The 18,112-nt window shown below is 44.1% G+C and overlaps 1 protein-coding gene across 2 annotated transcripts in view; it reads left to right on the top strand.

Moving 5' to 3' along the window:
- Nucleotides 1-18,112, top strand: part of LOC121553440 (glutamate receptor ionotropic, delta-1) — a 396,191-nt gene that overhangs the window by 329,074 nt on the left and 49,005 nt on the right. For both annotated transcript variants that reach the window (XM_041866540.2, XM_041866541.1), the window contains 2 exons: nucleotides 8,759-8,812; nucleotides 17,565-17,738. In XM_041866540.2, coding sequence (XP_041722474.1) covers nucleotides 8,759-8,812; nucleotides 17,565-17,738 — 228 coding nt within the window. The remainder of the gene's footprint in view (nucleotides 1-8,758; nucleotides 8,813-17,564; nucleotides 17,739-18,112) is intronic.

Raw genomic sequence — 18,112 nt, 5'->3', positions numbered from 1 at the left:
TATCATGAATCATGGGGGGAAGCCTCAGTGACTTGTCGGCTCAGTGTTTGAGATGCAGTTTTCTGACTGTTTGCGTATCGGAGGAGAACAGGGCTTCTGTTTCACCACCATGATTTATCACTATTGTGTTTCATTGACGGAACATTTGGTATTGTATTATTGTCCTTTTTGTTTCCACTGCTCCTGTTGTTTATCATGAGGCTTTGGTTTTCATTTTGAGGCTGACCTGCCAACAGACAGACTGCATTGAGAGCAGAACATTAAGGATTCAGCTCAGGGGTTGCGTCACTAGCTACAAGCTGAGGGGAAGAATGCCTGAATGCGATGACAGATGGGAGCAGTGATTCTGTTTAATGTCACACATGCACACTCTTCATAGGAGGCTGGGTGGTCTGGAATACTAACAGGGAAGGACGTGGGTTGTCAACACAAGGGATCAAATACAGTGCCTTTACTTTTTCCATATTTTGTTGTGTTACAAAGTGGGATTAAAATGGATTTAATTGTCATTTTTGTCAACGATCTACACTAGCGTTTTTTCTTTTAACAATGTTTGGATCAACATACATTTGAGTCCAGCTTCTCTCACATGAATTCCATAAATAACGAACACTCGTTCCTCCCTGTCAAACGTTAATCTTCATCACTGCCTGCGGGTTGCCCTGACTTCCTATGTGCCAAAACGTTCTGCTCTTACCCAATCTAAAAGTGCAATTAGAAGAGAAGCACTTGTGCATGTTTCTTACAGTTGAAGTCGGAAGTTTACATACACCTTAGCCAAATACATTTACACTCCGTTTTTCACAATTCCTGACATTTAATCCGAGTAGAAAGTCCCTGTCTTAGGTCAGTTAGGATCACCACTTAATGTGAAATGTCAGAATAATAGTAGAGTGAATGATTTACTTAAGCTTTTATTTCTTTCTTCACATTCCCAGTGGGTCAGAAGTTTACATACACTCAATTAGTATTTGGTAGCATTGCCTTTAAATTGTTTTACTTGGGTCAAACGTTTCGGGTAGCCTTCCACAAGCTTCCCACAATAAGTTGGGTGAATTTTGGCCCATTCCTGCTGACAGAGCTGGTGTAACTGAGTCAGGTTTGTAGGCCTCCTTGCTCGCACACGCTTTTTCAGTTCTGCCCACAAATGTTCTATAGGATTGAGGTCAGGGCTTTGTGATGGCCACTCCAATACCTTGACTTTGTTGTCCTTAAGCCATTTTGCCACAACTTTGGAAGTATGCTTGGGGTCATTGTCCATTTGGAAGACCCATTTGCGATCAAGCTTTAACTTCCTGACTGATGACTTGAGATGTTGCTTCAATATATCCACATAATTATCCTTCCTCGTGATGCCATCTATTTTGTGAAGTGCACCAGTCACTCCTGCAGCAAAGCACCCCCACAGCAAGATGCTGCTACCCCCGTGCTTCACGGTTGGGATGGTGTTCTTCGGCTTGCAAGCGACCCCCTTTTTCCTCCAAACATAACGATGGTCATTATGGCCAAACAATTCTATTTTTGTTTCATCAGACCAGAGGACATTTCTCCAAAAAGTACGATCTTTGTCCCCATGTGCAGTTGCAAACCGTAGTCTGGCTTTTTTATGGCGGTTTTGGAGCAGTGGCTTCTTCCTTGCTGAGCGGCCTTTCAGGTTATGTCGATATAGGACTCGTTTTACTGTGGATATAGATACTTTTGTACCTGTTTCCTCCAGCATCTTCACAAGGTCCTTTGCTGTTGTTCTGGGATTTATTTGCACTTTTCGCACCAAAGTACGTTCATCTCTAGGAATCAGAATGCGTCTCCTTCCTGAGCGGTATGACGGGTGCGTGGTCCCATGGTGTTTATACTTGCGTACTATTGTTTGTACCAATGAACGTGGTACCTTCAGACGTTTATAAATTGCTCCCAAGGATGAACCAGACTTGTGGTGGAGGTCTACAATATTTTTTCTGAGATCTTGGCAGATTTATTTTGATTTTCCCATGATGTCAAGCAGAGGCACTGAGTTTGAAGGTAGGCCTTGAAATACATCCACATGTACACCTCCAATTGATTAAAATGATGTCAATTAGCCTATCAGAACCTTCTAACGCCATGACATAATTTTCTGGAATTTTCCAAGCTTTTTAAAGACACAGTCAACTTAGAGTATGTAAACTTCTGACACACTGGAATTGTGATACAGTGAATTATAAGTGAAATAATCTGTCTGTAAACAATTGTTGGAAAAATTACACCAAGTAGATGTCCTAAACGACTTGCCAAAACTATAGTTTGTTAACAAGAAATTTGTGGAGTGGTTGAAAAATGAGTTTTAATGACTCCAAGCTAAGTGTATGTAAACTTCCCACTTCAACTGTATGTTAAAATGAAAAGTTGTAAGACAGGAAAGAATGAAATTAATAGAACATAATGTGATTCTGGTCAAATGAGATATGCCGTACATAAAATATTTCCTATGTGTAGAAAACAACAAAAAGTTATGAAATGATAAAGTAGAACAGTAAACAGAATGTGATGGTGGTGAAGTGAGATATGCCATTGTCAGGAGGTGATGTGTACGCGGCGAGTGAAGTCAGACGCAGGACACAGAGAATCAGGTTGACTACTTTACTGAGCGTTACGCACAAAACAAACGTCTCCAACACTGGAGGGAAAAACACCATAGGAGGAGGAGCAGCCTCGGCAGAATCCGTGACAGCCATGTTTAAAAGGTTTTGTTTGTGTAAAAAAATAAATATATAAGAAGACAGTGAAAATAATGAAATTAAAAATAAATACAAACAAAAGATCAAGCTATGTATGTAAAAATTTATGAATGTGATCCAGGTCAACTGTGTTATAAGTACAAATGTGTTCCATTATTTCAAAAAGTTGATGCACTGAATTAGTCTTGATGCACTGAATTACACTTAATAAGCTGACAGTCTCCGAAATTGGGCACTAGAATTATCTAACAAAATATGTATATGTTTACATTACTTATTTTATTGATTTCTGACCATTTTCTAAGCCAGAAGACTGCCATCCAGAGTTTCCTAGGACCGTGTAAACGTCCTCTGTCGAATAAAATTGTATTTGCCTCCCTCTGGTGGTCGGTTGCATCATTACATCAATTTAAATCACTTCACTGCAACATTACGTCAAAGTTGCAGTCCTTTGAAAAACATTAATCCAGCTCGACATGATACAGTGAGGGAAAAAAGTATTTGATCCCCTGCTGATTTTGTACATTTGCCCACTGACAAAGAAATGATCAGTCTATAATTTTAATGGTAGGTTTATTTGTACAGTGAGAGACAGAATAACAACAACAAAATCCAGAAAAACGCATGTCAAAAATGTTATCAATTGATTTGCATTTTAATGAGGGAAATAATTATTTGACCCCCTCTCAATCAGAAAGATTTCTGGCTCCCAGGTGTCTTTTATACAGGTAACGAGCTGAGATTAGGAGCACACTCTTAAATGGAGTGCTCCTAATCTCAGTTTGTTACCTGTATAAAAGACACCTGTCCATTGAAGCAATCAATCAATCAGATTCCAAACTCTCCACCGTGGCCAAGACCAAAGAGCTCTCCAAGGATGTCAGGGACAAGATTGTAGACCTACACAAGGCTGGAATGGGCTACACGGCCATCGCCAAGCAGCTTGGTGAGAAGGTGACATCAGTTGGTACGATTATTCGCAAATGGAAGAAACACAAAAGAACTGTCAATCTCCCTCGGCCTGGGGCTCCATGCAAGATCTCACCTCGTGGAGTTGCAATGATCATGAGAACGGTGAGGAATCAACCCAGAACTACACGGGAGGATCTTGTCAATGATCTCAAGTCAGCTGGGACCATAGTCACCAAGAAAACAATTGGTAACACACTACGCCGTGAAGGACTGAAATCCTGCAGTGCCCGCAAGGTCCCCCTGCTCAAGAAAGCACATATACAGGGCCGTCTGAAGTTTGCCAATGAACATCTGAATGATTCAGAGGAGAACTGGGTGAAAGTGTTGAGGTCAGATGAGACCAAAATCGAGCTCTTTGGCATCAACTCAACTCGCCGTGTTTGGAGGAGGAGGAATGCTGCCTATGACCCCAAGAACACCATCCCCACCGTCAAACATGGAGGTGGAAACATTATGCTTTGGGGGTGTTTTTCTGCTAAGGGGACAGGACAACTTCACTGCACCAAAGGGATGATGGACGGGGCCATGTACCGTAAAATCTTGGGTGAGAACCTCCTTCCCTCAGCCAGGGCATTGAAAATGGGTTGTGGATTGGTATTCCAGCATGACAATGACCCAAAACGCACGTCCAAGGCAACAAAGGAGTGGCTCAAGAAGAAGCACATTAAGGTCCTGGAGTGGCCTAGCCAGTCTCCAGACCTTAATCACATAGAAAATCTGTGGAGGGAGCTGAAGGTTCGAGTTGCCAAACGTCAGGCTCCAAACCTTAATGACTTGGAGAAGATCTGCAAAGAGGAGTGGGACAAAATCCCTCCTGAGATGTGTGCAAACCTGGTGGCCAACTACAAGAAACGTCTGACCTCTGTGATTGCCAGGGGGGGGGGACACTACTACATTAATAAAATATTGCCCTCTTGCTAGATTAATGACTAAAACCATAGCGAAACAGTGCTCAAATGTAATTTTTATGAAAGTACTTTATAAGATTAGAATTGTGTTTGTGCATTGTTTGTTATACCAGTCTTTGGAAGAGTAATCAATCTCAAATGTCTGTCCCCCCTGTAAATAACCTTTTAAAAATTTGGCCCCTGTAATTACATAGTTGAATAGCCCTGCACTAAGGTACATATGTGTTTATCGCTGTACTAATGGAGATGAGTAGGCTCAGGTCTGAGCTCGTTTCCACAGCAACAGAGGACTATAGGAGACAAGCCCAGGGTCCCAACCATTGTGAGTATTTCATGAAGGGCCTCTACAGCTTGGGCGCCTTTGTAAGACTGGCACAGAATTAAACAGTGAGCTTTCGACAAGTCATGCTGGTCCATCCTTTCAAACGACTGTCTGATCTAAAGCCCTCCTGAACCCTTGGGATCACTGAATGGCTTCATTCCATAGAGAGATCCTCTGGTTACTATGTAGCAATACCAACGGCCTATGTTCCAATTACTAGTCATAATGGTTGTGCCATGTTACTGCCATGTTACAAAACAGTTCTTACACAGACTCTACGTTAGTATGGTAGGAGTAACACCAACACAGTTCACGTGGCATAGAAGCACCATTACCTTTATACCAAGCCACTGTAGCATCCTAATGTTTTGATATGTATTTTTTTTTTATACCAACAGTACTTACATAAAAGTTCATTATAACATGTTGTAAGATGGATTTTGCCTGTTGAATGCTCCAAATGAGGTGGAATACCTTTTAGCTCAAGGTGGAAACCATAACCCTTTATTCCAATAATATTCTAGGAATATAACAATAACCTTCCTGGCTGGATATATAAAGATCCTTCAGTAAATCCACTAATTAAGATAATTATTATCATATTATTATTATCATATATTATAATTATTATACTTCCAACATTAAGCCTACTGTACTGTAATGTGCCAGATAACAAAGAAATAAAGAAGTAAACGTGTTCAACTTTATAAATTGTTGTTTGAGTCTAGACTGTGTATTCATAAAAAAAAAAGATTCACAACAGATTCTAATTTGAGCTAATAAGGAACTTTAAACAGTTTGATTGACAGCATATGGGGAAGCAAAACGTTATTTCCAAAATCATTGCCAACTAGACACATGTTTTGCTAATTGCTAATTACCAATAATGAAGGGCAACTGTGCTAGTCTCTATGTGTGAAACAAAGACAGTTAAACATTCTCACTGCTCTTGGCATGTAGCTTAATAAGCTCTGAGAACAATAAATGTTGCTGCTGAAATGCATCTGCTCTGACACTAAACGGAAAGTAAATGCAGCAGAATTGTGCCCTTTCCCTTTTGTTTAATCAGGTCTCCTCTCAACCATGGGATGCAGTGATCAATTATAATTTGTAGGCATAATTATTGTTGCACTTATTGACCAAAAAGCAACACAGAGACAGCTTGTGTGATTCTGGCTGTGTTTACAGATGAGACAAACAATCTTACAGGTCTTTGTTTTAATACTCAAAGAAGGGATCCACAAGACACAGAGACATTTAGAATGTACAGTACATTGGCTGCGTTTACATAGTTCTGATCTTTTGCCCAATTATTGGCAACAGATCTGATCTGATTAGTCAATAGACCAATTAGTGGCAAAGGTCAGAATTGGGCAGTCATTGCATAGTGAATATGGACACAATTGAGGATTCCGTACCATTATATTCAATGTCAAGATGCTTCATATGTAATGTTGTAGCTTTGGGAGTTCATCTCAGTGCATTATTCCATAAGGAGGTCAAATAGATATAGAATAGCCCATAGGCATATGGGAGTTACCATCCAACTCTGAACATATCCATCAAGAAATGTTTACTTTGCTGAGACCTAATATCCTCAAATGCTAAAATCCGCCGACCAGTAATTCCTTTTTTAAGTCATAGAGATCTAATTTATGTTATATTCTTCTTTGTGTTGACTAGCTGTAAAGACAAGCCTCAGGGCCCCTCACTTATGTCACTAGATATAACTGTGAAACTCAGTTACATTAATATTATAGCATATAATAATCCTCTGATGTTGCTGCTCCTTTGTCTGTATTTTAGGCCAAAAATGTATTTCTCTACAAAGCTTCATTTTGAATAATTTTCTCAAGTGAATGGAAAAGTTAAAAACACAACTGAATTCCCACCAAGAGGTATTGCTGAGACGTGACCTGTAGGTCACAAGTTGATGTCGTTGCCATAGTGTGATAATGTGTGAACCTAATCAAACTGACAGTAAACAGGACAAACCACATAATGATGTTTAAGTCCTAGTTGAAGTTCAATAGACAAACAGCTGTCAATCTCACACAGACAATTTGTCCCCCAAAAAATCCATGACCCTCATAACCATTACCTTGATGACGTCAAATTCCTGGAGCGACTAAGGTCGACGTTGTTTACCATACTGTTGCTATTGTTGGAGCTAAACTGAGGCTAAACTAGGAGGACCGTTTGCCCCAGTCATAACCTTTACCCAGCTGGCACACTAACATAGCCTCCTTCACTTTGTTATTTACATTATAGAATATGACAGTTTTCATAAGAAAAGTACAAATAACTGTCTGCTCGTTCTAACATCAAGGTTATCCTTGGGAACCAGACCAGGTTTTTCACTGCCAGCCTCTCATACTCACCAAACAATATGTATTGTATGTGACTAAATGGATAACTCAAATGCATAGAGGGGTTTGTTTATCTTTTTCTATAGTAAGGACTGTTTTACTGTCATTAAGGTTTTAACTTATAGAACTCTCTAGCATTGTGTATTCCCTGAAATCACAGTCATGTCCTTGTTTGAACGATATGACAGCCATTGTTAGTTTCTGACGCTTTTCAAATTGGCTACAACAGCGTTTCCAAACTCGGTCCTGAGGACCCCAAGGGGTGCACAATTTGTTTTTTGCCCTAGCACTACACAGCTGATTCAAATAATCAACTCATCATCAAGCTTTGATTATTTGAATCAGCTGTGTAGTGTTAGGGCAAAAAACAAAACGTGTACCCCTTGGGGTCCCCGGAACCGAGTTTGGGAAACCCTGGGCTACAACAAACTGTTCATACTTTGCCCACTTCTATTGTCTGGTGAGTAGCATTGTGCTGTGTAGATCAAAGTATGATAACCTATGTGACAATCTGCCTGCATGTACCAAGGCCCTATTGCCTACATCTGGGTGGGAGATCGTTTGGCTCCAGCTCTCAGCCCCAGGATATGATCCAGTGACACAGTGTTCATTGTTTGTACATTGCTGAATAAATCTGTAGAGGGTCACTAAACCACAGCTGTTTCCTATATTTCTTGTGTCTCTATTGATAGCGACAGGCTATCTGTTTGAATGCAAGTGTGTTTGGACGGCATACCTTCTACCCCCCCCCCCCACCCCCCCATAAAAAAAAGAAAAAGTGGTTGTCCCACTGGCTATCATAAGTTGAATGCACCCATTTGTAAGTCGCTCTGGATAAGAGCGTCTGCTAAATGATGTAAATGTAAATATGGCCCCATTAATTTCAGAGTGAGTAAGAGACGGACCACTTCAATCGTGTAGGTAAATATTACTCTTGTGTTCAGGGGTCTCTGCAATATTCACTGAGACCAAGCTGGAAATGAGGGACATTAAAATCAAATTATGACTCTTGCAAGGTTGGAAGATCGATCCGCAGCTTTCGGGCTGTGCTGGGTGCTATTATTGATGAGTACGCTGTTGTTAGATAAAATGGTGAAAGCTTTGCGGTTATATGTAAGGAAGATATGGGGCTATCAATCTTAATTGCAGTATGGCAAGGGATCATTTGGAAGCTAATGACAGCAATTTACAGAAGAGGACAAGCGTAGAGATGGTAACCATGACAGATGTCATGCGTGAATAGTCATGTAATATGTGATAGAGCCATTACGGTGGAGCACTCACATTATGAGTGCACATACAGGAAATTGTGAAGAGCCTAAGTAATGTGGAATGAGTAACCATGGTGAACCATTCAAGCCTATTAAGTTTGGACTCACTACTCTGTTGTTGTTGAAGGAATATTTTTGGAACGCAGAAACTATGTATTTTATTTATCTTAATGTCCTTCTCCCCCTCTCTCTCTGTATACAGGCTGTGGAAACCAACCTGGCATCAAAGGACAGCCACTGGGTCTATGCCAATGAGGTGAGACCAAAACTCCTACAGCATTACTATATTTATACATTTCATATGGATGAAAACCAATAATGCTCTCACTCTGTTCTCTTCCATATTTAGACTCATAAACAGTATTAAAGCTTCTCTTCTGTCTTTATGAGGGCGTTTATACAATATTTACCCGATCATTCTTGTTTATTGCATATTCACAGCACTTTGGAAGCCAAAGTTGTTTTTTACCTGTTATTTGTTGATCTGACATTGGCCTAAATGGTCTTCCAAATGGGCTTAAACATCACTAAATGCCAAGCACTTTGTGAATACTAAACACTGTGCTCTCTATCCTGCCTGAGAGCAGCTGGGTACATTTACATTGATTCAGGCTGATTTGGAGATAAGGACCATAATCCATCTGATGTCCCAATGCTAATAGAAAAAGCATGTTCCTACCGTACCTTGATGTCTTTTTATTAGCATTTATGTACTTCCAGAGTACACTGCTAAGTTGCCCTAACCACCAACCACAGTGAACTCACCCGTACATACACACGAGTGCACACACACACATACACACTAGGACCATATGAATATGAATGCGTTAGAATACTAGATTGTTATAAACCACAGGAGGTTGGTGGCACCTTAATTGGGGAGGACGGGCTCGTGGCAGTAGCTGGAGCGGAATGAGTAGAATGGTATCAAATAAATCAAACACATGGTTTCCAGGTGTTTGATGCCATTCCATTCGCTCCGTTCCCGGACGTTATTATGAGCCGTCCTCCCCTCAGCAGCCTCCTTTGTTATAAACATTGACAAGGTGCAAAAACGGGCTGATCTTCCTCATTATACGAATGACATGTCCTTATCTCGCAACTCTGCTCCAACATCCTAATCATGATGCATGTATTGATCTTGCATTAATCTTGTGAATGTGATTTATTAATGTACCTCATAGTATCTTGCTGTTCAGGCTGCACACAACTCCTGTTAGAGGAAGTGGTCAAATATAAAAAATGAATCTGTTATTTATTTTGCGGCACGCAAACACATTCCTTTTTGCTTTCAGACAATTATGAAAGAGTGTCACCACCAAGACATTAGCTTTAATAGCATCAGACGGCGGAATGTAGGAGCTAATTGCATGTTAATTTCTCCATCACTTCCTTAATGATTGACACGATGTGGCATATTGTAGAGTTATCACTCCTCTCTATATTAATGAATAGGACGGGCTATACCTGAGTTCTTTGAAATGCCATCCCCTCTTTCCTTCGCTCCTCAACGTTGTCTCTGAAAGTAAAGTGCACATGACGCTGCTGTGATCACCTTGAGGAGGGAACAACAAAGGCAAACTATTTTTTATCAACCTTGTTCGATGCCGGCAACGTATTTTAACACTTGGAAGAGTGTTAAACTTGGAAGAGAAAAAAGGAGGTGGTGTAATGCTGAACTCATTTTATCACGTTTCAGGAGAAGACCAAGATGCAGACAGGATGTCCCTGGAAACAGGAGACAAAGGGCTGTGAGACATGGGTTTGATGGGTTTGATCCTAGACACATGAAAAGTGGGATGTATACGGAGGGTACGGAGCAACAGAAGACGAACAGCAGAGGGGCTAATGATCTTGGAGATGGGGAAAGGGCCGACAAACCGGGGGGAAAGTTTGTGGGACTCCACCCAGAGGGGCAGATCTCGGGTGGACAGCCATACCTTCTGCCCGAGATGATACCAGGGAGCCGGGGTCCGGTGGCGGTCCGCTTGTCGTCGATACCTGGAGGTGGTCTTGACGAGAGCCGACCGGGCTCTCCTCCAGGTACGACGACAGTGGCGGACAAACATTTGGGCCGAGGGTATGCTGACCTCTTCCGGAGCTTGCCGAGGAGTCTTGTTCTGCACACAGATCGTGCAGGCGGCGACGAACGCGGAGACGTCAGGAATCATGGTAGGCCACCAAAAGCGTTGTCGCACAAAGGCCAGGGTCCGATGGGAGCCTGGGTGGCAGGCAAGCCTGGAGGAGTGGGCCCACTCCAGGACCGAGGAGCAGACAGGGTCAGGAACAAACATCCGGTTATCTGGGGCCCCCCCAGGGTTCGGCTGGGAACGCTGTGCCTCCCAGACCTGCTTCCCTATTCCCCAACTGTGTGCCGTCGCCAAACATGAGGTGGGAAGGATGGTCTCGGATTCCGGGGGTGTAGCCGCGGGGCAATAGCGGCGTGACAGCGCATCTGGCTTGACATTCTTGGATCCTGGTTCGGTATGAGAGAGAGAAGTTGAACCGGGTGAAAAGCAGGGCCCACCTAGCTTGCCTGGAATTGAGACGCTTGGCGTCAACGGATGTTCCACCCCCTCCAGCCAGTGCCTCCACTCCTCCAACGCCATCTTCACCGTGAGAAGCTCACGATTCCCCACATCGTAATTCCTCTCCGTGGTGTTGAGGCGATGGGAGAAGAAGGTGCAGGGATGTAACTTGAGGTCCAAGGCTGAACCTTTGGACAGGACCGCCTCCACTCCAACATCCAAAGTATTGACCTCCACCACGAACTGGCGGGACGGGTCAGGATGAACCAAGATGGGAGCAGTGGTGAAACAGTGTTTGTCAGCAGCTGGGGACCATGTGAATGGAACCTTGGGAGAGGTGAGTGAAGACAGGGAGGAAGCCAGGGTGCTGTAACCCCGGATAAAGCGGCTATAAAAGTTGGCGAATCACAGAAAACGTTGCAGCTGCACTCTGGATGTAGGCTGGGGCTAATCCACCACTGCTGTCACCTTCTCGGGATCCATCTGTACACTCCCTGCAGTGATGATGAAGCTCAGGAAGGGGATGGTGGAGCGATGGAATTCGCATTTCTCTGCTTTCACAAAAAGCTGGTTCTCCAGGAGGCGTTGGAGGACCTGTCGGATGTGGAGCACGCGTTCTTAGGAGGAGTGGGAGAAGACGAGGATGACGTCGAGGTAGACGAAGACGAACCAGGTCAACATGTCGCGGAGAACATTATTAACCAGGGCCTGGAACACAGCTGGAGCATTGGTAAGGCCAAATGGCATGACCAGATACTCATAGTGACCGCTGGCCGTGTTGAAGGCAGTCTTCCACTCGTCCTCCTCTCCTCTCGTATCCGCACCAGGTGGTAGGCGTTCCGTAGGTCCAGCTTGGAGAACACGTTGGCCCCCTGGAGCGGCTCGAAGGCCAAGGAGATGAGTGGTAGTGGGTAGCGGTTCTTCACCATGATGTCGTTGAGGCCCCGGTAGTCAATGCACGGGCGCAGGGTCTTGTCCTTCTTCTCCACAAAGCAGAACCCTGCTGCGGTGGGGGAGGCAGAAGGATGGATGAACCCGGCAGCTAGGGAGTCCTCAATGTAGGTCTCCATAGCCTTGGTCTACGGACCCGACAGTGAGTACAGTCGTCCCCGGGGCTGAGTGGTGCCTGGGAGAAGGTTGATTCCGCAGTCGTAGGGTCGGTGCGGCAGAAGCAAAGTGGTCCAGGCCTTACTGAACACCTCCCGGAGGTCCTGATACTCTGCGGGAATGGCGGAGAGGTTCGAGGCAACTTCCGAGCCCCCAGGAAGACGTCCCGGGGCAGGCTGTGCTGACTTCAGGCAATGAGCATGGCAGAACAGGCTCCAGCCCATGATGGCACCAGTGGACCAGTCAATAAAGGGGTTGTGTCGCTGGAGCCAAGAGAAACCCAATACAACGGGAACCTGAGGATACTTAATTAGCAGGAATTGGATCGTCTCGCTGTGGTTCCCTGATACTCGTAGGTTGATGGGGGTGGTATTGTGGGTGACCCGGCCTATAGAGCACCCATCCAGCACGCTAACGTCCATGGGAATGGAGAGGGGCTGAGTGAGAATGCCCAGCTCGAACACCAGAGTAGCGTCCATAAAGCTCTCATCGGCCCCAGAGTTGATGAGTACCCGGAGAGATTTCGACTGGTTCTCCCACAGCACTATGGCATGAAAGGGGGTGCGAGTAAGGGAGAGGAAAAGTTATCCGTATGGCCCACCAGAGTACTCACTCCTACCGGTGAGCCTGGTCTTTTAGTGGACACAAAATGACCAGTAGTCCCGCAATACAGGCAACTCTTCGTGTGAAGCCTGTATTGCCGTTCGGCTGGAGACAGCCTAGCTCTGCCTAGTTGCATCGGCTCAGGAAGAGGTGAATCGGCAGACTTCGGAGACTCTCGGGGGAACTCGGGTAGCCTCGGGTTCTCTCGGCAATGGAGCCGTCGGGGACTTCTGGGATGCCTCTGAGTCGAGGCAGAATCGGACTTCCTCTCCTTCCTTCGTTCCCGTAGTCACCCATCGATCCGAATGGTCAAGGCGATGAGTGAGTCGAGATTGTCGGTAGTTCCGGGGCTGCAAGCTTGTCCTTAAGTTCCTCAGATACTCCGTGCAGGAACGTGTTGAACAGCGCTTCCGGGTTTCAGGCACACTCAGCTGCCAACGTGCGGAAATCCACTGCATAGTCTGCCACACTGGGATTCTTGCCGAAGCTGGAGTAACTTCCGGGCAGCCTCTCTCCCGGACAATGGAGCATCAAAAACCTTATTTACCTCCTGCATGAACTCCTCCAGACTGAAGCATATGGCTGATTGTTGTTCCCACACTGCCGTAGCCCAAGCGAGAGCCTTCCCGGACATCAGCATGATGAGGTACGCTATCTTAGAGAGGTCTGAGGGGAAGCAGGAGGGCTGCAGGTCGATGATGAGCGAACACTGAGCGAGAAATGCCTGACAGGTTCCCGACTCTTCAGCGAAGCGTTCCGGGGGAGGCCGCGCTGCTAACAGCCGGGTTACTGAGGGGCTGGGAGGTTACCGTCATGGTAGGCTGCCTAACAGACATCTCGCGGAATTGCTCCAGCAATGTGTTAAACTCTCGGTCATGGCGTTCGGCCAAGGTCTGGAGCCCTTCCATGAGACCACAAAGCAACTCCTTGTGCCTTCCAATGGTGGCTCCTTGGGAGGAGATGGCGTTGCGGTTCTTGAGGACCTTCAATGCTGCAGTCATTTTTTGGGACCCATCCCAAAAATGGGTTAATTGTCAGATATATTTTTGGGTTAATTGTCAGATATACCACAGCTTACAGCCATTCAACATCCAGGACCCAAACTACCCAATTTATAATATGTAATAGATTAGAATATATGCCCCATGCCCCATGCAGCATGGCAGTATGAATACTATGTGTTGTTACAGGGCGGAGGCAACCGTTTTAGCCAGGTAATCTCCAGGCCCTGTGTTCTCCGCTTGTGTGTTGCCCTGGTCCCTGTGATGCCTTTGAGCCAGACAGGCTGGCATCAGAAGAGGAGGGGTTGTCTCCGTCAGTTCTCTGCCCCCTGGGACTCAGCGCTAACTAGGACATGGATGCAGCGGAGAGGTCTCATGTCTCATTCATCAGCCACCACAACCAGCCATGATAATCTACTCTCACTGCTAATGAAACTCAGTGCACAATGAGTTAATATGAAGAGTTATAGGCCCAATGCAGCCGTTCTCATATCAACATCGAATAGCTTCTGTAATAGATTTAAATTCAAATGGGCAATTAGTCGCTTTTCAGCTTTTTAGCAAAAAACTATTTCTCAAGCAAGAATTTAGCTAGGATTGTCTGGGAGTGGTCTGAGTGGGGAGGGGAAAACTGAAACAAGCTGTTATTGGCAGAGAGTTTTGGAACTCTTTGTTATTGGTCTAATCAATTTACCACATGGTGATGTCACCATGGAAAGCCGAAACTCCCGACCTGGGCCTTTAACTGGTGAAAAAGGCAATGATAGGAGAGCTGAAGTAGAGACTGGATGGAGAAGAGAGAGGGAGAGAGAGAAAGAGAAAGAGAAATAAGAAAATGTACTGAGAAGTGTTGAGAATTATAAAAAGAATGGTGCAGAGTAAAAGAGATGGTTTGTCACTTTAATCTTCAGCAATTGTTGATACCAATTTTGGGCAATCTTCCACATTCTTCACCACAAGACAGGATCAGTTACCAATCATTGATTGATGTATGTGGGAGGACATAACAAGGCATCCTTCTCTCTAAATCATCAGCGAAACCAGGGTGTGATGTTGGCACAGAGGAGGGTGGTTGACACTCTCTGGTGGTTCTGTCTGGATGGATGGATGACGCAGTCAAACAGGATTTGTTTTTTTCCCAAAAAAGAGAGGAGGTGACACCTGAGTCTGTGTGTGATGGATTAGAGGCGCGCGGCGTGACAGCCAGAGTCAAGGAGGACAGGGATGATATGACTGATTGTCCGAGGTAACCGCCCAACAAATGTTGGGATGGAAACAGATAATGTTGACACTATCTGTGAAACAGCAGCGGGCATGGTGGAGATAAATAAAACACATTCCACTACCCAAAGACAGGATTCACATTTTTGGATTAGGGATGTGTATTTTACATGAACATAGTGAGACAAATGTTTTTTATAAATCATAGAGTCGGAAATAGACAAGCACTTTAAAGTTAAACATAGTTATGTATGCATGCTGTAATTTGCCACTACTTTTGAGCTGCACAATATATATAGTGATGACATAGAGAGAGAGAGAGAGAGAGAGAGAGAGAGAGAGAGAGAGAGAGAGAGAGAGAGAGAGAGAGAGAGAGAGAGAGAGAGAGAGAGAGAGAGAGAGAGAGAGAGAGAGAGAGAGAGAGAGAGAGAGAGAGAGAGAGAGAGAGAGAGAGAGAGAGAGAGAGAGAGAGAGAGAGAGAGAGAGAGAGACTAGGGTTGACTAGTCTCAGAGCTGCTCAGCATACATGCCTAAAGCTGAGGGAGAAAAGCGCCTTAACTCCTAATTAAATCTCCATGGTGATTACCGGGATTTCTTTATTTATATATCTTGAAAGATTAATATCATGATTGAGCGGTGTATTGAGGATAATTTAGCTGTCAGCCAGACTTGATTTGATTAATGTATTTAGATGATGTGTGTCATTGAAACTACCCTCTGTTGTATTTTGGGTTTCCAGTCTTAACTAGGTCAATTTACCTTAACTAGGTAATCTGAACTGTGCTAGTGTTTTCCCCCCAAAGTGTATGTCCACACTGAATGCATAAACAGCTGATCTCTCTCACATTCATTCATTCTGCTATGTATTAGCTCTATAATAACGGTTTTGACCTGTACTGAAATTATATTGTAGAGTAACACAATAGTGAATGTTAGTAACATTGTGTTAGAGTGGTGCAAAACTAGTCAACAAACTCAAAGGATAACCCACCAATGTTCTTTCCCTGCATACCCAAACTTGCTCTCTTTCCCTGCACACCCCATTAAAATACCTTGCCATTAAAGCTTAAAGCGGCAAACAGCAGTAGAAACAATAACAAAGCCGAGTCCCCGCCCCTGTTTCGGTAAAAAGCTGAGGGATGGGGATGGAGAAATGTAACCACTCATAAATTCATAGACAGAGGTAAGGATGCAAGGACATGATATAAAAATTATAGTTTTAACCATTTATAATTTCTATTCTTCAAGAATTAATGGGTACATATAATTAATTTACAAGTCCAAAAATGTACAGCTGCTGAGTGCCCCTTTAATGATCCAGGCTTTTCTTTCAAACCACTAATCTGTGGTCATTTTAGTCTTGTTAGTAAAATGGCTCCATCAAGGTCACTGCAGTGTCAAGTGATGTCACAGCGGTAACATGTGGTGGCGGTGGAACGTTCTGACAGGTCAGGACAGGAAGGACGACCTTGGACGTGAGGTCATACCTCCATGGACCCTGTGGCATATTCCACAGATTAATGCAACACAGCACCTCATGAATATCCATTATTTACAGTTGACTGGCTGTCAAGAGGAAGCTTAAACACTTAACACCTACAAAATACTGTTTGTATGACTCATAGGGTAGTGTGTTTGTGCTGTATAAAAATACAAGCAGTAAAGTACACACCTAGTAAATTATCGATGAGGTTGGATGCTTGTTGAATAACAGTTATGCATTTCTCAAAGGAATTAATGAGCTTGGATGGTGAGATAGAAAGAACAAAAGGCCATAGAGAGTGAGATAAATCGACACAAAGTGAGAATGAGAGAGGGAGAAAGCGAGACAGAGAGACAGCTAACGAGGAACATAGAATGTCTGAGAGATAAAATGTTGACTTAGAGAGAGAGAGAGAGAAACACAGATAAGTTTGAACCATCAATTGCCTCATTACTGTGGTTTTTGACCCCAGTGCTGGTTGTTTTGCACATCATTGACTGCTGTCCTGCTCTGGCTCTTATTGCTATTGATCTGACCCTTCATAGGTCATCCCCTGTCTGGCCTTGTACTCATTCCTCTCACCCCTGACTGTCTCACCCCGTCTCACCCCTGCCTGCATACATGACTAGGGAGGTTCCTTCATACCCACAGCTGTATGGTGTATGCTCTGAGATTCTAAGAAATTGAAGGAGACTTGTTGTTTATTTGTCAATTGATCAAAGGAACAGAGAGATATCAGACAGTGATGATCCCAATTCATATTCAGCTGAAAACGAATTGAAAACCTGATCTTGGGAAGAGTGTTTATTGCATGTATTTATTGATCGGTCTATTGATTAATCATACTAATACTAAGCTGTTACACGAACTGGTAACAAGAGTCACTATTTTATCAATATATACCTACACTGTGGTTACCATGTACCTAGTCCTATAATTAATATGTGAATACATAGCTTTAGACCAGTTCCTATAGAGTGTTAGCGTTTTAGTAAATTATACATTTATTTTTTTCATGGTTTTGACCATGAACCCTCCCACCCCACCCTCTCTTCTTTGCCGCAGGAGGTGAGTGACACAGAAATCATGGAGCTGGTCCACAGTTCGTTAGGCCGGATGACCGTCATACGGCAGATCTTCCCTCTGTGGAGAGACACCAACATCCGCTGCATGAGGAACAACCACCGCATCTCATCCCTGCTCTGTGACCCCCAGGAGGGCTACCTGCAGTCCCTGGAGGTCAGTGTGACGGAGATGACTTTATTACTGACCGTCAGCCCCGTCACCACCCTGTCATCAGCGTAACACTATATCCATACCATCAGTGAACTCCACAGAGTACTTTGTCATTCACCCAACATCACCCCACATATTGACAAGACATGACCATGACCAAAACAATACTGAAGGGCGACGAGAGTTGCCCGTCAGCGTCGTCACAACATTGAACGTCGTCATCATTCTAACACGGTGTCATTTCCTTCAATGTTAAGAACCTCAGTCTGTCACCATCACTAAGATTGCACAGGCACACAGATTTCCAACATTAGAAATGTCTTTGACATTTTCTCTCTATTCCATCTAGTGTGCAGTGACCGTGACTTACTATGCAA

Source organism: Coregonus clupeaformis, chromosome 37 (assembly GCF_020615455.1).
Source record: "Coregonus clupeaformis isolate EN_2021a chromosome 37, ASM2061545v1, whole genome shotgun sequence".
Taxonomy (NCBI): domain Eukaryota; kingdom Metazoa; phylum Chordata; class Actinopteri; order Salmoniformes; family Salmonidae; genus Coregonus; species Coregonus clupeaformis.
Note: the sequence above shows the minus strand (reverse complement) of the source record. Positions and strands in the feature narration are given on the sequence as shown.